This window comes from Carcharodon carcharias, chromosome 4 (assembly GCF_017639515.1).
Source record: "Carcharodon carcharias isolate sCarCar2 chromosome 4, sCarCar2.pri, whole genome shotgun sequence".
In the NCBI taxonomy this organism is placed as follows: Eukaryota; Metazoa; Chordata; class Chondrichthyes; order Lamniformes; family Lamnidae; genus Carcharodon; species Carcharodon carcharias.
The window spans coordinates 177,845,937-177,870,372 of record NC_054470.1 but is presented as its reverse complement, the minus strand read 5'-3'; the positions used below and the strand labels follow the sequence as shown (position 1 = coordinate 177,870,372).

At 45.4% G+C, this 24,436-nt stretch overlaps 1 protein-coding gene across 2 annotated transcripts in view; it reads right to left on the bottom strand.

Annotated features, from left to right (window-relative positions):
- Positions 1-24,436, bottom strand: part of vegfc (vascular endothelial growth factor c) — a 227,758-nt gene that overhangs the window by 11,699 nt on the left and 191,623 nt on the right. For both annotated transcript variants that reach the window (XM_041185274.1, XM_041185276.1), the window contains one exon: positions 17,206-17,318. In XM_041185274.1, coding sequence (XP_041041208.1) covers positions 17,206-17,318 — 113 coding nt within the window. The remainder of the gene's footprint in view (positions 1-17,205; positions 17,319-24,436) is intronic.

Here is a 24,436-nt window from a genome sequence, read left to right as displayed (position 1 = left end):
TCCCAGTCCACTCCAATCAAATCTGTCCTCACTCCTTTGTAATTACCTTAATTAACTTTAGCACAGTTGTTTCTGACCCAAGTTTCTCACTCTCAAACTGAATGTTAAATTCTACTAATGTTATGGTCACTGTTTTCTAGGGGATCTTTTACTCTGAGATGATTTATTAAACCTGCCTCATTACACATTACCAGATCCAAAATAGCTTGATTCCTGATTGGATCCACACCAAATTTTCCTGGGAAACTGTCTCAAATACATTTTATGAATTCTTGTTTGTGGCCACCTCTGCCAATTTGATTTTCCCAATCTACATGAAGATTAAAGTCACCCATAATTAATGTATTGTCCTTTTTACATGCCCAATACTGGTTCCTTTAATCGTTTAAAAATTCAGAGCTCCAATGTTATGTGTCTTAACCAAGGCAGAGGCTTATAGCTGTATTTGCTCACAAGGTAAATTTTGAATCTCAGGTGTACCAATGTGAGTGTGGAGATCAAGAGCTTCCTATAAGGACTCTAAGAACATCAGCAGATTGGACACCTGGTCTACTCTTTTGCATGTCCCAGTTTCCAAAATAACTACACTGGATGATCCCTGATATCAAATTTCCAGGTCTGCTTTCATCTGAAATTTCTTGTTCTTTTGGCCTGTTAGCAGATTTCAAGTAACTAACACAATACTTCGAGTATCTAATACAATGCTTTCAGTGTCTAAACCCTAAATCTAGAATCCCTTTCTAAACCCGTCTGCCTTTCTCTTGTTAAGGGACAATTTACAACCTCTCTCTTTGATCAAGCTTTTGGTGACCTATCCTATTGTCTCCTTCTCTGGCTCAGTATCAGTTCTTTTTGTCCAGTTACATCCCTGTGAAGCCCTTGGAAGTGCTTTATTATGTTAAAGGTGCTATATGAATGCAAGTAATTGTTGATCTATTGATAGAGAATAGTTGACTCAGTTCTGGCAATAGCTTAATGAGCCTAATTTTCCTGACTGGCATGAGTATAATGTCAACTAGCAAATCTAAACTCTGCAGTGTACAGTCAAGAAAGTTTTGCAGCAAGGAATCTTCCAAATGATTATATAGAATTAGTATTGCTGAAAAAGACATTTTGTTGAAACTTTTTGCCTTGCAGTTATCAGGACAATCACAAGAATACCAATGTCAGGGAAGCAACAACTTTATATTGTATGAGAAGAGAGTGCTGATTGGTTGGCAGGTGGACTCTGATTGATAGAAGCATTGCCTAGGAGAATGCACCAGTTAATCGTGACTGACAGTTAACTGCCAGGTATTGTTTGAAATTTAAAGCAGGCAGCTTGACTATAATGGGTCAAGGCAATGCCCTGAGGAATGAACCAGCTAATGGCTATCTCTTATTTTGATTAGCTGAAACATGCACAATGGCCAGGATTTTGAGGCCAGTGGGCAGGCGCAGTCGACAGGCCTGGGAGCAGCAGGGGAATGGCCCATTGTCCATGATCGGCCCCCGATGACGGTTTCATGCTGGCGGGCCATTTAAGGCTCACCCAGCGGGAAATGTGGCCCCTCACTGGTTGGGAAGGAGTGGGTGGGGGTGGGTACCTGTTGCCATTGGACCCGATGGCTGGTTTAAAAATGGCACAGGTATCCACTGGAAGGTTACCACAGAACAATTTCTCCTCTGCGTCTTCAACATTCAAGTAATGGAGTCGAGGAGCCTGCCATGTCCAGCATCCTGCAGGTTGAGTGGGCTCTTGGCCCCACGCTTTTCGGATGAGTGCTTTGCGGTCCTTCTGGAGGAGGTGGCTACCAGGAGGGACACCCTTGTCCCCAAAGATGGGGGGGAGGAGGCCACCACACGTCACAAAGAGGGCATGTAAGGAGATTGCAGCGCTTGTTGGCAGCCATGACATGGTGCAATGAACAGGGGTGCAGAGCCAGAAGAGGTTCTATGGCCTGCTGTGCTCAGGAATTGAGGGTACCATGTTGTCATGGGTCAGTGTGCAGAAGTGTTAAGGTGTGGTTATTGACGCGTGGACCTCAGGGCTGCCAGAGTCTGAGTGCCAACGGTCAATGGTGCCGGGGCTGGCCAAGGGGGTGCACCCTGTCTGCTTGGTCTGAGTGCCTTGCGGCTTGAGGGCCATGACTTGGATGTGCTCGGCGAGGTGTTCCTCAGCTGGGGTTGGCCAGGCTGCAATGGTGCTGCAGGTAGAGAGTGGACTAATCAACGCTCCTCTGTCCTTTCAGGAGAAGACAGGCCATAACCAATTGGAGAGGTCATGGACAGGTGGAGGCCCATCCAACCTGCTGCTGCTCACCTGTTTCGAGCAGGACACCCTTGAGCTGGAGAGCCAGCACGCTCCATGTACAACTGGGTGTTAAGAGGCTGGGGTGTCAGACGATGGTAAGAGTGCAGTGCACAGAGCTGAGAGTTTCAGATTGTGCAACCTTTCTAGTGTAGTCTCTTCATTGGTGGGAGCCTCAGCCTGGATTCCCCATTGATCATTGAAAGATGATGGCACCATGCTGCAGATCTCCATTGTCTCACTATGGTGCCTGGCATGCACAGTGTCAGTGTGGTGACATTGACTAATGACATGCCCTTGTTCTCCCTTAGATTTGTCAGCACACACTCACTGTCTGGACCCCAAAGGGCCATCCCTAATGCTGCAGGACCACCTGGCATCATTTGCACCTGCATCACACTCGCTCTCTGAACCAGGCACCAGCGCAGATACCAACACCCCTGTGGGCATTAGATCAGTGGCTAGAATGTCGGTGCACATTGGTGAGGGCAATTCATAGAGTCATAGTCATAGAGTCACAGAGGTCTACAGCACAGAAAAAGGCCCTTTGGCCCATTGAGTCTGCCCTAGTCAAACAAGTACCTAACCACTCTAGCGACGTTTTCCAGCACTGGGCCCATAGCCTTGTATGCTATGGCATCACCTCACACTTATCCGGATTAAGTTCCATTTGCCACTGATCAGCCTATCTGACTAGCCCGTTTATATCCTCCTGTGATCTAAGGCAATCCTCCTCACTATTTACCACCCCACCAATTTTCATGTCATTCACGAACTTACTGATCAACCCTCCTACATTCAAGTCTAAATCGTTTATATATACTACAAACAGCAGGGGACCCAACACCGATCCCTGTTGTAACCGCCACTGGACACAGGCATCCAGTCACAAAAACACCCCTCGGCCATCACCCTCTACTACCTGCCACTTAGCCAATTCTGGATCCAATGTGCCAAACTGCCTTGGATCCCATGGGCTCTTAACTGCATTATCAGTCTCACATGCAGGACCTTATCAAAATTCACAATCACTTGAGGTGCAGGCTGAGGCAGCAAGTGCCCAGGGCGCCAGCAGTTGGTGGACAGCTGGGGACCAGGATGATGCTCAGTCAAAAGCTGATGATGAGCCTCTGGAGTCGTCCATTAGGTGGCAGATGCTGGATGTCCAGCGGGATGTGCGGGAGGATCTGGCGGTGACCCGTGAGGATCTGCGTGCCATAGTCTCCGTTGTGGAGGAGTCCATGTGAAGCATGAGCACTGCATTAACCCTCACGGCCGAGTGCACTGCCTCGTCCAGTGAGAGAGTGTCAACTCTCATGGAGGGGCAGCTCCAGGGACAGAATCAGGGGTTCCTGGGGCTGCGCTCGGACCTGCAAGCCCTCACTCAGGCAATGACCTCAGCTAGTCAGTGTCCGTGTGGGAGATGGATGAGGCACCCAGTATCCCAACTAGGCACCCGTTCATAAATGGTAAGCAGGGAGGTCCAGAGCGACCTCACGTTGGCGCATGAGCTGCTTGTCGTCTCCGCAGGTTCCTTTCAGGGCACTCTGGGCAATGGCAGCCGCTTCTCCGCCCCTCTGCCAGTGACCTTTGCATCTGATGTGACAGCGCTGACTGGGGAGATGCCAGCTGTGGCATTAGCCACTCCTTCCCAGGCGGGGCCAGCACTGGCGCCACTGGCCAGAGGACGACCACCAAGGTCATCAAGGCCAACAAGACAGCAGAGTCAGCAGGCTGTCTCCAATGCTGGTGCCAGTGAGGGATGGGGAGTACCAAGATGTAGGACTTGCAAGCGTAAGTTAAAGGCACCATGAGCACAAGAGGGTCAGTTCAAGGTGACTTTCTGTTCATTTATGTTTGGTTTCTATCTCTGCTGGTGTGGACATCAATACCACTAATGGTAATGTCATTATGCAGTCAATGTGACAATAACATTAAATTTGCTTTGGTTCTGATGGCCTGTGTATGCTTCACCTTTTTTCTTTCTGGTAGAGGTACGTCAATATGTAATGCTGGATGTGAGTGGATGGATACTTTATTGCACAGGATTTGAGTGGACTTTGGGTGCAAATGAAGGGGTCATTTCGGACATCTGGGATGGAGGCGGCAGCCCTGGCATGACGTGGAAACAGATCTAGTTGAAGGAGCATGGGATCAAGGCATCCCTGTTGTCCCTGACTCCCTGGAGGTTATCGAGGTCTGTCTCCATGCCCTCAGTATTCTCACCGTGCTCCTCTTCTGACTCACCACTGGATCCATCATCTGTGGCCTGTGCAGCTGCATCAAGATCCTCTTCCTCCAGTGGGCCCCTCCTTGCCAGTGCCAGGTTGTGGAGAGCGCAGCATGCAACCACTATCAATGCACTCGCTCTGGGGAGTATTGTAATGCATCCCCTGAATGGTCTAGGCATCGGAAGTGCACCTTGAGAAGGCCTATGGTCCTCTCTACCACCACCCTTGTGGAGGTATGACTCGTATTGTAACACTTATCTGCCTCTGCTCTTGGGTGGTGGAGAGGCATGATGAGCCACCTCTTCAGCGATAGCCCTTGTTACTCAGCAGCCATCCATCCAGTCAAGGTGAAACACTGAAGAGATTTGGCATCTGGGAGTGTCTCAGGATATACACATCATGGGAACTGCCTGGATACCTTGCACAGACTTGCAGAATCTGCATCGTGTGGTCACACACTATCATGGAGCAGAATCCCTTCTTGTTAACGAAGGCACCCGGCTGACCCACTAGCAGCTTGGTGGCCACATGTGTACAGTTGATTGCACCCTGGGCGCGGGGATCCCAGCAAATGCTGCAAAGCCTCTGGCTCGCTCAGACTAGCTGGCCTTGTCTGTATGGCTGTATGGTAAAAAAAAAGGTAAGTACCCACGTGAACAGAGCTTCTGTCACTAGTCTGATGCAACTGTGGACAGCTGATTGAGAGAGTCCACACAGATCCCCCACTGAGTGAGATATGGTGTGAGGGCGCGATGACATCGGGACACTCGCCCGATGTCATTGTGCGCTATTTTACACTTGAGAGTGTTGGCTGCGCGCCTGCATGCTGAGTGAAAAATTCTGGCCAACACGCGTACATGTTTTTTCTGTCTGCAAAGAATCGGACCCTGTATATTAATATATATCACCATTAACTGGTGCATTCTCCTCTACCAGTCAGAGTCCACTTGCCAGCCACTCAGCACTCTCTTCTCATACAGTATATGGTTGTTGCTTCCTCTGACATTGGTATCCTTGCAATTTTCCTGATGAGTGCAGGATGAAAAGCTTCAACAAAATGTCTTTTTTCAGCAATACTCAAGTTCTATATCACCAAATGACTATTTATGTAAAGTTACATGCACGCTGCAGCACAGAAACAGGCCAATCCATGTCAGCGTTAATGGTCTATTCACCACCACCCTACCATCTTGGCACAATCTGTATTTCAACTCAAGGCCAACATTGAAACTCCAATTGAAAAGATTGAACCAAAATAAAATAAGTTCATGATTTTAGGCATAATGTCATCATAATAGCTCTTAAATTCAAAGCACATGTTCTTCACAGCTCAATTATTGCTTTGTGCTTCTGCGGGGATCAAACAATAGAAACAAATAAAGTAGAACATAACATCCCTAATCGCTGTCAAACAGCATAAAGGTCACAATGAAACGAAAAGCACTTGCAAAGTTAAGAAGAATTTTATTTTTAAAACTTTGTGTGTTCTATTCATGATTAGTAAAGTTGGATCAGCTCTGTTAGACTTCTGCCAAATTCCATCAAGGTGTTTAAGAACGGTTCTGTTACTTGTGAGCCTCTATGATCTTCAGACTTCTCACACTGAGATTAAACCTGTGAAAATGTTTGACATTTCTGGGTCTGCTGCGGCACAAGCCTGGGCTGGCATGCAAATGGCACCGGGCTCTGATTATAATGTGCTTGTCAGTTCCGACTCACATCTCCACACAATGTCGGAGGGAACCTCTGTGCAGGATCTGTTCAGGATCTGGCTGCCCATTGTTTTTGACCGCCATCACTGCATTTCCATTGCTTTTCCCCAGTGAAGCACTGGGATCTTGGTGTTCAATGAAGAAAGACTACATTATCCGGAAGGAACATTCAAAAATCTCATTTTATTTCAGCCAAAGCGTTTTGCCGCTCCCTTGTTAATGTAGCTCACCCACTGCGCACCCCCCCCCCCACCCCCCACCGCCCCCCCCCCCCCCCCCCCCGCCTTGTCCCCCCCACCCCACCACTTTGACTGGGATATATCCACATTACTTAAGAAATCACAGCATGATTGAAACATTGCCCTAATTTTTGGGTCCAAACTGTTTTAAGACAAATTGTTGTTGGCAAGTTTATTTCTGCTGCTGGCTTTTATTCTAGTGAAGGGTGTTGTCACATCGCTGGTACTTTTTTTTCTCTCGTGCGAGCTAATCTGCACCAAACATGAATCTGCTTCTTCATACGTTGTTGTGAGAAGCAATATTTACTTCAGCCAAACTCGTCACATTTGTTTATCTTGCTGCTCATTAAAACTCAAGTAAAAATTGTACCTTTGCAACATCAAGTGCAATCTGCTATGTGATATTAGTTGTGGCTTAGTTGACAGCCTTTATCTCTAAGTTAGAAGCTTCAATAGGTAGGGATGATAATTGAAACATTGGCCTGAATTTTTCAGATAGTGGGGTCTTGCATCCTGTCATCCGAAGAGTCGGGAGCGAAAATATCCTCTGCGATTCTGAGTGTCCCATGGCCAATTCACGCTTGAATGAGTGCTAAGTGGCTGCAGACGGGACTTCCAACCCTCACTCGGGAGGAATTCCCACCTCAGAGAGCTCCTGGCCAATCTGATCGGCCGGCAGCTCTCCAGTCCTTGCAGCGACAGCGCTGAAGTAGACAGAAGAAGTAGTGCAGGAGGACATCGGGGCGCTGCAGAGCCAACTAAGTTTAAGAGGTCCAAAGGTGGGGAGGGTAGGGAAGGCCTGGGTGAAAGGGTTGATCGGGGTCTTGGGGGAGAGGCCGGGGGAGGGGGGGAAGGAGGTGCGGAGGCCACTTGACCTTAAGTGGGGGTGGAGGGGTTGTCGCCCGACTTCAGAAGGGGTCTTCTGATGGAGGCACCTCCACCCCTTCCCACCCAAAATACATCTCTGTTGATATTTAGTCTTCCCCCACTCAACTCCAATCCTCCCGCCAGCCTAAAAATTGAGGCTGGGCAGGAAACTGCCCTGAAGTGGCCAATAATTGGTCACTCAACTGGGGCAAGGCTAGGCTTCCTATCCGAGGCCTTGCCCACCCCAGTGTAAAATCAGTATGTGATCGGGGCGGGCAGGAACCAGAAGGGGATGCCGTCCCTTCAATATCACGCTCCCCGCCTAAAAACTCGCTGGTGGGGGAGTATAAAATTGGCCATTGACCTATGTCCCATTGATGGAAGGTTCTGCTCCTCTGGGTGCCATAAGGAAAGGTGGGCTCAGGTGATCTCCCCAAACAAGCATCGCTCTTCTGGAATGCATGCCTTGTGCTGGGACTTGCCTCTGGGTCCCTACCCAGCAGTGGCTTCTTGCCACCCGTTTTCATTGGGAAGTCAGTGAGCAGGCGTGCCACTGAGGATTGGCTGTTAAGACCAGGTAGTAGATGGTCGGCTGCTGGCACAGGCAATGGAAATAAAAATCGGGAGCGCCATCAAGTTTGCCTGAGACTGCCAATTTGCCATCACCCACAAAATAATTTGTTGCCGAATGTCCTCACCTGTTTTACGCTATCACAAAAGGTCAAGGTTGTTCTTCATTGTATTTAGGTAAAAGAGAAATGGGAACTGAAATTGAGGTGAGCCTGCATGAGAGAAAAAAATGCCACAACACAACCAGAAGGATACCAGCTGGCATATTTACAGGTAGAAGCAGGGGTCGGGGGGGGGGGGGGGGCACATAAAATAGGATGAGTGGCTGGCCCACCGCCTGCCCACCCACCCCCAAGCTGTCCCCCATAATACGGTGGGCAGGTAAGGTATCAGCCAGCAACCCCACCCCCCTCCTTTAGGCCTACTGAGGTCTTTATCCGGCTTGCAACTGAGTTTTCTACCGTGGTGTGTCTATTTCTGCTCTTTGAAAGAGCTAGCGGATTAGTCAGATTCACCTGCCCTTTCCCCGCTACCCTGTAATTTTCTTTCCCCCTTTAAGTATTTATTCAATTCTCTTTTGAAAGTTACTATTGGATCTGTTTGCATCACCCTTTCAGGTGGTGCTTTCCAAATCACTACTATACAAAAAAAAAATATAAATCCTCATGTCTCCCTTTGTCTTTTTGCCTTCAATTTGTGTCTCATAGAATGGTTCCAACACAGGAGACCAATCAGCCCATCGTGTCTCTGCTGGTTCTCTGAAGGAGCAATTCACCTAGTGCCACTCCCCCACCTTCTCCCCGTAACCCTGCAATTTTTTTTCTTTTTAGATAATAATTCAATTCTCATTGAAAACCACAATTGAACCTGCCTTCACCACACTCTCAGGCAGCGCATGCCAGGTCACTGCCACTCTTTTTCCTTACATACTCTATCAAAACCTTCTTGGTCATAGAAGACAGAGGGTAGCAGTGGAAGGGTGCTTTTCTGAATGGAGAGCTGTGACTAGTGGAGTTCCACAGGGATCAGTGCTGGGACCTTTGCTGCTTGTAGTATACATAAATGATTTGGAGGAAAATGTACCTGGGCTAATTAGTAAGTTTGCAGACGACACTAAGGTTGGAGGAGTTGCAGATACTGAAGAGGATTGTCAAAGGATACAACGGGATATAGATCAGTTGGCGACTTGGGCGGAGAAATGGCAGATGGAGTTTAATCTGGACAAATGCAAAGTGATGCATTTTGGAAGGTCTAATACAGGCAGGAATTATACAGTAAATGGCAGAGCACTTAAGTGCATTGACGAGCAGAGGGATCTGGGTGTACAGGTCCACAGGTCACTGAAAGTGGCAACTCAGGTGGATAAGGTAGTCAGGAAGGCATATGGCAAGCTTGCCTTTATTGGCAGGGGTATTGAGTATAAAAGCTGGGAAGTCATGCTGCAGCTGTATAGAACCTTGGTTAGGTCACAATTGGAATATTGCGTGCAATTCTGGTCACCACATTACCAGAAGGATATGGAGGCGTTGCAGATGGTGCAGAGGAGGTTTACCAGGATGCTGCCTGGTCTGGAGGTTATTAGCTATGAGGAGAGGTTGGAGAAACTCGGATTGTTCTCGCTAGAGCGACGGAGATTGAGGGGCGACTTGATAGAAGTTTACAAAATTATGAGCGGCATGGACAGAGTAGATAGTCAGAAGCTTTTTCCCAGGGTGGGAATTACTAGGGGACATAAATTTAAGGTGAGAGGAGAAAACTATAGAGGAGATGTGCGGGGCAAGTTTTTTTACGCAGAGGGTAGTGAGTGTCTGGAATTCGCTGCCAGAGGAGGTGGTGGAAGCAGGTACGATAGTGGTGTTTAAGAGGCAGCTTGACAAATACATGAATAGGATGGGAATAGAGGGATACGGTCCCTGGAAGTGAAAAATGTTTTAGTTGACGGGCAATATGATCGGCACAGGCTTGGAGGCCGAAGGGCCTGTTCCTGTGCTGTACTTTTCTTTGTTGTTCTTTGTATTGTGTATCACTGAGAGTTAGGATGGCAGGTCCACCCTGATTCCCCATGAGATATGGTCCCAATCTCATCCTGTGCTTCTGGGGAATCAACAAGCAATACAGGCGTGCATTGTTCGTGGTCAGTTCAAGGCTGGTACTGTGGCCATGAAATGATATCCCCCGCTTCCTATTAACCAGGTTTCAGTGCAGGATGACCCTCGGGAGCGAGTGAAAATAGCTCCCAATGAAGCAGGATTCATCACAATGGAAATTTCCATTCAACTCACTGCACTGGGGGCTATTTTTGTCTGTTGGTGCCAGATTACTGGGCGTCTGCTTCAAAGTGGTCTGATGATTAAAATATGTTTTCTTTAGGAGGTCTGGTGCTGTGTCCCAGTGAGTTCAGGCACCACTTGTTATAGCAGGGCTTGAGACTCCCCCAGAATGAGCTGTCTGCCTAATGTGGCATCATAGTTATAGGCCAGGTTCCCAGCACTCTCAGTTCCTTGCCTTGGTTATAGTGACCGGCTTGAGATATTTTCCTTTGGTTGCAGTAATTCTGTCACGAACATATAGCTCTCTATGGCCAGACGTTAAGAGAGAGAGGATAAAGCAAAAATTGGCAGTGGGGCTGTTATAACAGCTGCTGCTCTTATGCTTTACTCTCAGCCCCAGCGATATAGCTGAGAAGTACTGAAACTATCCCCAAGCCAGTCAATGCATCTTAGTAAACTGAATCAGACTTACCAAAATACATGAATCAACATCTTACCCATTAACATATCCCTGCTGACAAATAGTTCCTATTCCAAATGGAAGCCTGAGATATTTAACATTATATTCAGCCTTATTGAACTGCCTGATAACTTAAAACAAAAACAGAATTACCTGGAAAAACTCAGCAGGTCTGGCAGCATCGGCAGAGAAGAAAAGAGTTGACGTTTCGAGTCCTCATGACCCTTCGACAGAACTTGAGTTTGAGTCCTGGGACTCAAACTCAAGTTCTGTCGAAGGGTCATGAGGACTCGAAACGTCAACTCTTTTCTTCTCCGCCGATGCTGCCAGACCTGCTGAGTTTTTCCAGGTAATTCTGTTTTTGTTTTGGATTTCCAGCATCCGCAGTTTTTTTGTTTTTATGCCTGATAACTTATCTGTGTGGTATTGTGACCGGAACAAGTTACAAGTACCTGCAGGTGAATTAATGATTTGACTTGACAACTAATCTTGGTGCAAGTTGTGTCAAAATAACTTTTTAGTATTAATTTTGGCAAAGCAGGGCAATCTCCAGCACACTTAAAATAAAGAATAAAGATTAAAATCTTTGGGAAATATTTCAGTAACAGTTGCTAGGGGAAGGAAGGGGGGACGATTTGGATCCAAAAGAAGCAAAATATCAAGGGGGCAGAGCCAGAGGATGAAAAAGGGGTAGCATCAAATCATAAGACAAAAGGGTTTTTTGCAGCGGGTCGGAGGTGGGTAGAGCAAGGGCAGGCCAATGGTGAGAATGAAAGAAAGAAAGAACATGTTAGATTAGAGAGTGACACAGAAGAAAAGGCACCATGGGATTAAATGTCACAGTTGAAGATTAAAGAAAGTTAAAAATAAGATCAAATGAAGAGGAAATGAAAAGGTGAGAGCAAAGCAGCAAAAAAAAAGAAAGTAAATAAGAAGCCTGCAGGGAGCTTAAAAAGAATTTTAACTCTACTTCCCCAAGTTAACGTTATTCTACTTTGGATTATTTATATTACTTTATTATATTGGCCCTAAATTCCCCTTATTCCTTGTGCTTCTCATTTGAACACAAGTATAGGACTTAAAAATATTACTTTTCTAATTTACTCACTAGTTCCTACTAACCAAGGCTGCAGTTAACTGTTTCAGTTAGAGATTGGTGACTGAGGGAGTTTACAGGTTAAATTAGGGTTAAATTCTATCTAAAATCAAGTCTTACTTTAATTTAGTCATTAACTAAAAGTTGCTCTTAGGGTTGGAAGAAGGTGAGTTTTGGTCCAGCCTTAAAACAGGGCTCATGCAGCTTCTGCTTGCAGCTGCAACTAGTTAATTAGATAACTGGCTTAATCAGGTTTACAGAGGCTAGGTTCAAGGAGTATAAAAGTAGGCTATCTTATAGTGCTGACTTTGTCTGCCCTGGAGTGTTGTTTTTGGCTACAGTAGAGTGCTTCAGTTGGAGTTTGGTGACTGAGGGAGTTTGGTGAGAAGGGAGGAGGTGCTCCTTTCTTTTCTACCTTTTCTCAGAAAGAAGAGCTGCAGCCTTGGTAAGTAAGAACTGCTGAGTAAATTAGAAAAGTGTAATATTTTTCAAGTCCTATGCTTGGATTTAACTGAGAAGCACCAGGAATGAGAGAAATTTAGGGCCAATATAATAAAGTAATATAAATAATCCAAAGTAGAATAAAGTTAAGGTAAGGGAAGTAGAGTTAAGGCATAGCAGGGCAGCTCAGTCAAGTGGAATGAATGTCCTTTAATATGTGCGTAGTCATGGACGTTACCGGTGTCCGAGACGACCACATGTGCAGGAAGTGCTCTCAGCTGCAGAAACCTGAGCTCTGGGTTTCAGAACTAGAGCGGCGGCTGGAGTCACTGTGGCATATCCACGAGGCTGAGAGCTACATGGATAGCACATTCAGAGAGGTGGTCCCACCACAGTTTCAGGGCCTGGAGACAGAGAGGGAGTGAGTGACCACCAGGCAGTCCAAGAAAAGTAGGCAGGTAGTGCAGGAGTCCCCTGGGGTCCTGCGCACAAATCTGTTTTCTGTTTTGGAAACCGGTAAGGATGCTGGTTCCTCAGAGGAGTGCAGTCAGAGCCAAGTTTGTGGTACCATGAGTAGCTCGGCTATATAGGAGGGGAGGTAGAAGAAAGGAAGAGCCATAGTGATAGGGGATTCAGTTAGGGGAACAGACAGGTGATTCTGTGGCTGTTAATGTGACTCCATGATGGTATGTTGCCTCCCTGGTGCCAGGGTCAAGGATGTCACAGAGCAGCTGCAGGACATTCTGGGGGAGGGTGACCAGCCAGAGGTCCTGGTCCATGTTGGGACCAATGATTCAGGTAGAAAAGGGGATGTGGTCCTGCAATCAGAATTTAGGGAGCTAGGCAGAATATTAGCAAGCAGGATCTCAAACGTAGTAATTTCTGGATTGCCAGTGAGTACAGAAATAGGAGGATAAGGCAGATGAATGCGTGGTTGGGACAATGGTGCAGGAGGGAGGGCTTTAGATTCATGGGACACTGGGACTGGCTCTGGGGGAGAAGGCACCTGTACAAACTAGACGGGTTGGGACTGAGTTCCTTACGGGTCATTTTGCTAGTGCTGCTGGGATGGCTTTAGACTAACTCGGCAGGGGTGTGTGTGGGAACCAAGAAAAAACATGAGAGGAATACCAGGGTGCACTAAATACTGGGAGGGACAGATAGCTAATATAGAGAATAGTAAGTTAATAGGTAAAGCCAGGGTAAGGGAGAAAGTAACAAAATCTAAATCAGGGTTACTGCGCATGTATGTGAATGCACAGTGTATAGTAAATAAGATTGGGGAGTTACAGGTGCAGATTGCCATGTGGAAATATGATGTTGTGGCAATAACAGAGACCTGGGTCAAAGATGGGCAGAAGTGGGTATTAAATATTCCTGGGTACAAGGTGTTCAGAAGAGATAGGAAAGGTGGAGTGGTAGCAGTATTTGTTAAGGAGAGCATTGCAATGCTGGATAAAAAGGATGTCCTAGAGGGTTCAAGGACAGAGTCAATTGCTAGTGCTAAGGAACAAAGAGGGTGCAATTACATTGCTCAGTGTAGTCTACAGACTGCCAAACAATGACAAGGATGTAGAACAACAAATCTGCAGGGAAATTACAGAGAGATGCAGGCATTAGAGAGTAGTTATAATGGGGAACTTCGATTACCTGAATGTAGGCTGGGACAGTGGTCGTGTAAAGGGTGGAAAGGGACAAAAGTTCCTAGATTGTGTTCAGGAGAATTTTTCTACAGTGGTATGTGTCCAATCCAACAAGAAAAGATGCACTGTTGGGCCTAGTTCTTGAACTGAGGTCGGCCAAGAAGATCAAGAGTCAGCAAGGGAACATTTAGGAGACAATGATTATTGTATTGTATGTTTTAGGATGATGATAGAAAAGGATAATTGGCAATCCAGAGTAAAAGCAATTAACTGGACCAGAGCCAACTTCGATGGGGCAAGAACGGAGTTGGGTCTGATAGACTGGAATGAAATATTGGCAGGAGAAACTGTAGCTGAACAATGGGTTACCTACAAAAAAGAATTGGTTCGTGCACAGTCAAGGTATATTCCATCGAGAGGGAAAGGTAGGGCAAACAAATCCAGAGCTCTCCGGATGAAAAAGGAGATTGAGATTAAGATAAAGAAGAAAAAGTGTGCTTATGACAGGTGTCAGGTAGAAAATACAATTGAGAACCAAGAGGAATAGAGAAGGTTCAGGGAGGAGGTGAAAAAGCATATTAGAGAAGTGAAGAGGGATTATGAGAAAAGACTGGCAGCCAACATAAAGGGGAATCCCAAAGTCATCTTTAGGCATATAAATAGTAAAAGGGTGGTAAATGGAGGAGTAGGGCCAACTAGGGAACTTACACGTGGACAAAGGGGCCATGGCTGAGGTGTTAAATAAACACATTGCATCCATCTTTACCAAGGAGATAGATGCTACTCAGCCCATGGTAACAGACAAGGAAACCCTGTCACTATGAGAGTTCAAAATTGACAAGGAGGAAGTGTTGAATAGACTGTTGGCACTTAAAGTTGACAAGGCACCAGGACTGGATGAGATGCATCCAAGGATATAGAAGGAAGTGAGAGTAGAAATTGCAGGGACACTGGTCATAATCTTTCAGTCATCCCTAGACTCAGGGGTGGTGCCAGAGGACTGGAGAATTTCAAACATTACGCCCTTGTTCAAAAAAGGTTGTAAGGATAAGCCCAGCAATTACAGACCAGTCAGTTTAACTTCAGTGGTGAGCAAGATTCTAGAAACAATTATTCAGGATAGAATTTATCACATGAAAAAATATGAGCTAATAAGGAAGAGCCAGCATGGATTTCTAAAGGGGAAATTGTGTTTAACTAACTTTCTGGAGTTTTTTGAAGGGGTAACATAAAAGTTCGATGAGGATAATGCTGCTGACGTGGTGTACATGGATTTTGAAAAGGCATTTGACATAGTGCCACATAACTGATTTGAGAGAAAATTTATTGCTCATGGAATAAAAGGTACAGGAGCAACATGGATACAAAATTGGTGGAAAAATAGGAAGCAGAGAGTAATGGTCAATGGGTATTTTTTGGGCTGGAGGAAGGAGTTCCCCAGGGGTCGGTATTGGGACCCTTGCTTTTCCTGATATATATTAATGATCTAGGTCTAGGTGTGAATGGAACAATTTCAAATTTTGCGGATGATATGAAGCTTGGGAGAACTGTGAACTGCGAGGAGGATGGTGTGGAACTTCAAGACGACAGAAAAGTTAGTGCAGTGGGCAGATAGGTGGCACTTGCAGTTCAAAGTGGAGAAGTGTCAGGTGATGCATTTTTGTAGAAAGAACATGGACAGACAATATAAAATAAAGTGAGTAATTTTGAAGGGGGTGCAGGAGCAGAAAGACTTGGGTGTATATGTACATAGATCATTGAAGGTGACAGAACAGGTGGAGAGAGCAGTTAATAAAGCATATAGTATCCAGGGCTTTATTAATAGGTACATAGGGTACAAGAGCAGGGAGGCTATGCTGAATTTATATAAGACCCTTGTTAGACCTCAGCTGGAATATTGTGCACAAGGTGCAGGGTTTTGGGGAAAAAGCAGGGCAATGGCACTAGGTCATAATGCTCATTGGAGAGCTGCTGCAGACATGATGGGCTGAATGGCCTCCTTCTGTGCTGTTAAGATTCTGTGAATTTTAACGTTGCTGAAAAGGGAGACATGTTTCTGAAGCTTTTTGTCCTGCACTCATCAGGACAAATGCAAGAATGCCAAATTTCAAATGATCACAATAATTTATACTACTGGGATAAAGGGTGGCGATTGGTTGACAAATCAAATATAGTTGAGGCATTGCTATGGAGAAAGCAACATGGAACTATAGGCTCCCCAAGTTCCTGGGTAATTTTAAAAAGGCACAAGGCTTGAACATACTCCTTTTGTTTGCAGAGAGTGGGTTTTTCCATATGTTTAAGCTTTATGCCTTTTTTGAATTATCTGAGAGCTTGGGGAGCCTTTAGTTCCCCATTGCTTTCTCCATGGCAATGCCTCAGCCAATCAGATTCAACTTGCCAACCAGTCAGCACCCTTTTCTCCTGTGGTATAAATTGTGATTGTTTAAAATTTGGCATTCTTGCATTTGTCCTGACGAATGCAAATGAAAAGCTTCAGCAATATGTCTCTTTTCAGCAACATTCAAGTTCTGTACTACCAAGCAACAGTTTAACAAGAATCAGTAGAGATAAAAAAAACTAGGGCAGATTAAGGGTTGAAAGCAGATAGTGAAACAAATCAGAACAAGGATGTTGTTGTCCTATTGCAGAAGCTGGTATTGCACTGGTATCTGTAGAGTGAGATGCTCAACCAGCAGATGTAAATTATACCTCTAGCTGCTTTTTACAATGAAGATAATGCCAAAGGATCTCTGTGCAACAAACACTCATATACAGACACATTGGTGAATTTTTAATTTCGTAGGAAAATGAGCATCAGAGTCACCACCTGACAATCAAGTTACACTCACCAAGATAATGTGCCCAAAAATGTCTCCAATCACCGAAGAAACAATAACTAAAGGCACCATAAAAAAAATCAAAATTTTGTCAGATTGAGTATAGATGCTGAGGGGGACAAAACTGTATGTAGACATTTAAGTCAGGACAAAGCGTTGACTTGAGTTCATCCAGTCTGTTGTTGTTTCATAAAAACAAAAAACTGCGGAAGCTGGAAATCCAAAACAAAAAACAGAATTACCTGGAAAAACTCAGCAGGTCTGGCAGTTCTGTTGAAGGGTCATGAGGACTCGAAACGTCAACTCTTTTCTTCTCCGCCAATGATGTCAGACCTGCTGAGTTTTTCTAGGTAATTCGGCTTCTGTTGTGTTTTTATGTTTAGGGTGTGCATTTATTTTTTTTTACTTGATTTTGTTTTGTAGATCAGCGCAGGGCCCCAATGTAAACAAAGGACCTGTGCTGAGCCAGGTAGCATCATACCCAACACACTCCTTTTTAGGTACCTGAACAGCAAATGAACCAATAAATAAAATAAACCCACTAACCTGAGTCACTTTTAGGGGGCAGAAAGCTGCTGAAATCATGTTGCATCACACATCTGCATAAAAAACTGTTCCACATGTGATTCTTGGGACAGGTTCTGTTTGGCATCAGACAGCTGTGAATGAAGTGAAGTGGTTTTTGTTGAATGTAGGCAGACAATATTGTGACCACTTGGTTCAACACATATCCATGTTATGGAGTTGTTAGGCTATTAGTACTTATGCACAAAACAGAAACAGCTAAACAGTTTTGATCTTCTATAATCAACAAAATAAGAAAACAGGGGGAAAGCATTAGCAAACTCATCAGTGTGCTCACTGTTCTTCACTAAAATGCTTCACAAACACCTCCATTGGCATAACTGTGCAAATTTGTTTTGTCCAGCTCTTTAACATATAACATTTAGTGAAAAATATTTTACAAATCCTCGAGCAAATTGTAGGTGACCATATCAACCCAATCTAACTCCCATTGACAGCCCTGACCCAACCCAACTCCCAGTGATCACATCAACCCAACTCAACTCCCAGTGACAGCCCTGATCCACCCCAACACCCAGTGACTGCATCAAGCCAGCCCAATCCCCAGCGACAGCATCAAGCCAGTCCAACCCCCCGTGACTGTGCCAAGCCAGCCCAACCCTCAGTAACTGCGCCAAGCCAGCCCAACCCCCAGCGACTGCGCCAAGCCAGCCCAACCCCCAGCGACTGCGCCAAGCCAGCCCAACCCCCAGCGACTGCGCCAAGCCAGCCCAGCCCCCAGTGACTGCGCCAAGCCAGCCCAGCCCCCAGTGACTGCATCAGCCAGCCCAGCCCCCAGTGACTGCATCAGCCAGCCCAGCCCCCAGTGACTGCATCAGCCAGCCCAGCCCCCAGTGACTGCATCAGCCAGCCCAGCCCCCAGTGACTGCATCAGCCAGCCCAGCCCCCAGTGACTGCATCAGCCAGCCCAGCCCCCAGTGACTGCATCAGCCAGCCCAGCCCCCAGTGACTGCATCAGCCAGCCCAGCCCCCAGTGACTGCATCAGCCAGCCCAGCCCCCAGTGACTGCATCAGCCAGCCCAGCCCCCAGTGACTGCATCAGCCAGCCCAGCCCCCAGTGACTGCATCAGCCAGCCCAGCCCCCAGTGACTGCATCAGCCAGCCCAGCCCCCAGTGACTGCATCAGCCAGCCCAGCCCCCAGTGACTGCATCAGCCAGCCCAGCCCCCAGTGACTGCATCAGCCAGCCCAGCCCCCAGTGACTGCATCAGCCAGCCCAGCCCCCAGTGACTGCATCTGCCAGCCCAGCCCCCAGTGACTGCATCCGCCAGCCCAGCCCCCAGTGACTCCATCAAGCCAGCCCAGCCCCCAGTGACTGCATCAAACCAGCCGAGCCCCCAGTGACTCCATCAAGCCAGCCGAGCCCCCAGTGACTCCATCAAGCCAGCCGAGCCCCCAGTGACTCCATCAAGCCAGCCGAGCCCCCAGTGACTGCATCAGCCAGCCCAGCCCCCAGTGACTGCATCAGCCAGCCCAGCCCCAGTGACTGCATCAGCCAGCCCAGCCCCCAGTGACTGCATCAGCCAGCCCAGCCCCCAGTGACTGCATCAGCCAGCCCAGCCCCCAGTGACTGCATCAGCCAGCCCAGCCCCCAGTGACTCCATCAAGCCAGCTCAACCCCCAGTGACTGCGCCAAGTCTACCCAACCCCCAGTGACTGCATCAAAGGGATGGATCTTGACTTTGCGCAATAGTGAATCAACAACCTGTTTCACTTCTCTCCAGTTTCCATCCAAGTCAATGGAAATAGGAAAATGGACAGATGTGAAATGGGATGCCCACTTGCTGTTACCCATTTCACACTGTTGCACAAAGTCAAGATCTACCCCAAACACTTACATGTGTGGACTCATGGTGGACAAGACCATTACTCATCTAGTGGAACAATTAATTTCTGATGCTTATATTCTTGATGCTATTGTAAGTACTGGGTTGAGACGACAAAATGTTTTAGAGTGTTGTAGAGTTAAATCTGCTCCTTTGTTTTTTTTTTCTGATTAAGCAAGCAACCTCAGTCCATGCCTGTTTACAGAGCTCCCTCACCAGCATTCAAAGGCTTCTTCATTTTCTTTCCAAATCAGCAGAACTAACACAAGAATCAGTTCTTTTCTAAGGCTAAAACCCTTTTTTTAAAATTCCAGACAGTCCAAGATGTCCCCATGGAAATTACTGAAGCTTATTTAAAATCAGTTGTAATTGTATTTTTATGTTTTGTCAGCATATTTAGCATGAGGACAAGCTGAGCTATTTTTATTGCGGGCGGTTTAAAATCAATGGTTTTACAAAACAACATCTGAATGCATAAGAGAGGGAGGAAGTGCATTGAGTCAGGTTAAATGATGCCTTTGCTGACAAATCCAGCATACAAACTGCTTAAAATGTGGCAGGTTCCATGATGGAACAAAATGCAGATTTGAGAGGGGCTTCAAACAAAAAGAGCAAACACTAAGTTATCTCACAGCCAATATGGCAAAACAGTATAAGCAAGCTTTAAAGGTAAGCTTTTAACTTATCTTCATGGGGTTCACCCTTAATAAGCATGAATGGCTATCAATCCAAAAGGCATCTTTCAGATTTAATTAATACTTCAGTGCATTTGAGAACTTCAGCACCTTTCAAGAATTTCCATTGACAATAGAGTATGAAAATCAACAATTGCTATGGGTGCTGACCAAAATAATACATTGTTTGGCTTATTCAGCATTATTCTATGGTTCTGCTTAAATTTCATCCCCTACACAACCAATAATCAAAAGATAATTCATTTCTTGAAAGGGATTAAAAGTCCAGTGGAGCTAACATTTGTTCAAAGGACTCTGCATTTTTGTGTAGAAAAATTCCCTCCGTCTCAGGACAACATGCTGTCTTCGTCTAGACCTCAAGCTGATATCATAGTTTCCTGAGCAGAGGTGGTTTTGAATTTGCAAATGGACACTTCCTATCCAAGACTATCCTTCGTATACTTGAAGTCATCTAGGATTCTGCTGTCCATGTCCTTATTTGCACCAAGTCCCATTCACTTATCCACCCTATGCTCATTGAACTACACTGGCATCCAATAAAGCAATACATTGATTTTAAAATTCTCACCCTTGTTTTTGAATCTCTCCATGGCCTCACCCCTCCCGTTCCCTGTAACCTTCTCCAGCCCTGCAATCCTCCGAGATATTTGTGCTCCTCTAACTCTGGCCTCTTGTGCATTCCCAATTATAATCACTCCACCATTGGACTGCCTGGCCCCAAGCTCTGGAATTCTCTCTCAGCCTCTCCATCTCTCTCTCTCTTTCTTCCTTTAAAGCACTCCTCAAAACCTACCTCATTGGCCATGCTTTGGGCCTTCTGCCCTAATATCTCCTATGTGGCTCTGTGTCAAATTTTGCCCTATAAAATTCCTGTGAAGTGTCTTGGGACATTTTATTACGTTCATGGTGGTGTATGTTTTCAATAATATTATTTCTTTTTGTACACTGAACAAATCATTCATTTGAAGATCTATAAATTTACCTCAACTTGTTTTACATGGTATTGACAAGGTAATCATTGTTTTTGTTAATGATACTGCTTGAGAAATAATTATTGGCCAGTGCAGTGGGGAGGAATCTCCTGCTTCTCCTTGAATAGTGCCATGGAATTCAAAAGACAGCCCCTCCAACAATGTCATACTGTCTCAGTGTTGCAGTAAAGTATTAGCCTTAGATTCTGTGCTAAAGGGTATAGCTCACAACCTTCTAAATTGGGTATTAGCCCTGGCTTAGTGGTAGCACTCTTACCTCTGAATTAGAAAATTTTGGGTTCACAGTCCCAGTCCAGTGACTTGAGTGCCTAATCTAGGCTAACACTTCAGCGGAGTGCCATGACACTATTTATAGGTGAGCAGGGATTTCTTCTGTAACGCTGGCCAACATTACACACGCAAACAACACTATTCTTCAAGAAATCTAGTGGCTTCTTCATTCATGTATTATTTGTGGCATCCTGCTGTGTGCAAATTAGTTATAGTGCTTGCATAACAAACAGCAGTGACTGACCTTCATTTCATCTGTATTTTATTTTTTAAGGGTAATTTTTCAGTTTATTTTCCTCTAGTCATGAATCTGAGTGAAATAGTCTTAACTTGGTCATTTGTATGTAGGCTGTGACTAGTGGGGTACTGCAAGGATCAAGGTGCTTGGGCCTCAGCTGTTCACAATCTATATCAATGTTTGGATGTGGGGATCAAATGCAATATTTCTAAGTTTGCTGAAGACACAAAACTAGGTGGCAATGTGAGTTGTGAGGAGGATGCAAAGAGGCTTTGAATAGATTTAGACAGGCTAAGTGAATGGGTAAGATCATGACAGGTGGAATATAATGTGGAAAAATGTGAAGTTATCCACATTGGTAGGGAAAAACAGAAATGCAAAATACTTTTTAAATGGGGAAGGGATTGGGAAGTATTGATGTCCAAAGGGACCTGGGTGTCCTTGTCTACAAGTCACTGAAAGCTAACATGCAGGTACAGCAAGCAATTAGGAAGGTAAATGGTATATTGGCCTCTATTGCAAGTGGATTTGAGTACAGGAGGAAAGAAGATTTGCTGTAATTGTATACAGCATTGATGAGACCACACCTGGAGTATTGTGGTTTTGGTTTCCTTATCTAAAGAAGGGTATATTTGCCATAGAGGGAGTGCAATGAAGGTTCTCCAGACTGATCCCTAGGATGGTGGGATTGTCCTCAGAGGAGAGATTGAGGACACTGCGCCTATATTCTCTAGAGTTTGGAACAATGAGAGGTGATCTCGTTGAAGCATGCAAAATTATTACAGGCTCGACAGGGTAGATGCAGAAAAGATGTTTCCCCTGAGTAGGAAGGTGGGGGGTCTCAGAATAAGAGGTAGGCCATTTAGGACTGAGGAGGAATTTCTTCACTCAGAGGGTTGCGGATATTTGGAATTCTCTACCCCAGAGGCTCAGTCATTGAGTATGTTCAAAACTAAGATCTTTAGATTTATAGACATTAAAGATATCAAGGGATATGATGGTGAGGGAAAATAGCATTGAGGTTGAAGATCAGCCATGATTTAGTTGAATGGCAGAGCAGGCTCAAGGGACCAAATGGCCTACTCTTGCTCCTACTCCCTATATTTCTATGTTCCTATGTAAGTGAATAATTTAAAATCTGGATTGGTAGATTTTTTAATAGCAAAGCATCTAAAAGGATATGGAGTCAATGTGGGTGAATGGAGTTAGGTACAGATCAGCCATGATCTTACTGAATAGCGGAATAGGCATTAACAGACTGAAACCCTCCTCGTGTTTCACTACTGTCACTGGGTTAAAATTCTGTAATTCTCTACCTCTGGGAGTACTTTCAACACATGCACGATAATGTTTAAAGAAGGGATGGGGAATCAGTGCTGTCCTGTAGTTTCACCAATACACCAAATGAAAAATTGTCAGCGCTTTAGCCCTCTACCTAATGAGTGTAGGGAAACAGATTCCTCCATTTCTAAAGCTTTACCAGTCTAGTGATTCCATTTGCAAAGTTAATGATTACATGGACACAATGAGGGGAACTTCATTCCCCAAAAAATGGCTGGATGTGGGTCATTGGGGCCTTTCAGTGTTAGAAGTATGAATTATGACCCCAAGCCACCTCCAACCCAACCAGTTCCACTTTCACCAGGGGCATCATGGGGCTGGCGAATGATCAACCTGCTCCAAGGAGGTTGTTGGCCCTTTAAATATTCTAATGAGACTGTATGTCTCATTTGTATTCACCATTTTAAATTTAACTCTGGCCAGCCAGGTTTCCTGACTTGCCAGCTAAACTGAGGTGAGGGATGTCGGATTACGAGGTAAGTACCTTTCCACTGAACTGATGGATCCAGTGTGCATGCCCGGCCAACCCCTGGCCATCAGATGCCACAAACCCCTGACACTTCCAATCTCCTCAGTCCCCCTCAATGGCCTTCCTCCCACCCCCCACCCCCCAACCACCCCTCCCCACCCCACCGCCCCCCCTCGCTCCCCCCCACCAAGGTTTTTCTCCTTTGTTCACAATTGTGTTTCATCTCACCAGTCATTTCCAGTTCCTCTTTAAGGTGAGATGGTGGCATAGTGGTAATGTTAGTGGCCTAGACTAATGCTCTGGGAAGGTGGGATCAAATCCCACCAGCGGTAGTTGGTGGAGTTTGAATTCTGTTAACAAATTTGGAATCAAAAACTAGTGACCATGAAAATATAATCAGTTTTCATAAAGCCCATCTGGTTCACTAATGCTTCAGGGAAGGAAATCTGCCATCCTTACCTGGTCTGGCCTACATGTGCCCACGCAGAAAAGTGGTTGGCTCTTAACTGCCCTCTGGAGTGGCCTAGCACTCAGTTCAGGAACAATTAGGGGCAGGTAACAAATGCTGGCCTTGCCAGTGATGCCCACATCCCACAAAAGAAAAAAGAGCTAGGAAGGAAGTGTATGGTTACAGTGAAGTATTCACAAATAGAGGGGATTTAATGTTACAATTCTTGGGCCATGCTCTCACTTAACTAGATACTGGACAGTAAAAGCATTCTCAAGACCGTAGGAGATGGAAGGTTTGTTTATGGGAGTGACTGGAGACAGAATTGCTGACAGGATATCTGGTGAAGTATTGAACTTTATAACTGTTGTTATGAAGGTTCATTGTCCTCTATCTTACCAAAAGCCTGATTACAGTAACATTTCCTTTCCTTCATTAAGACTGCCTTGATTTTTTTTTTGCCTTCCCTGCTGCCTCTGCCCACATTTGACCATGTGTTGGTTCATCTGTTTTCAATAACAGGTTATAACCATCCAGTAAAAGAGCAACAGGATTTCGCACAAACATGTTAAGTGTTTGGCCTGCTGGAGTCAGCAGGGGTGTGTTCTCCTCTCCATCCTGAAAATTCAGGCCAATGTTTTTTCTCAGCTTTAATAAAGTTATCTTTATTTCACTGTGGAGAAAAAATGTTATGATTACTAGTGGATTTCAAATTTTCAATTTATGATTCTGATTCATTTGTAACCTTCATTTATCAATGAGTTTGAATTAGTACACCAGACACTGAACCTGTAATACTTTAACTAAGCTGTTTCCTCAGCTTCTTCGTAAATGTATTCTGAATTCATTGAAGAACAGGCTAAAGAGTACAATGCAGTTCAAGTTATTCACTGCTCATACTGCAAAGAGCTTAC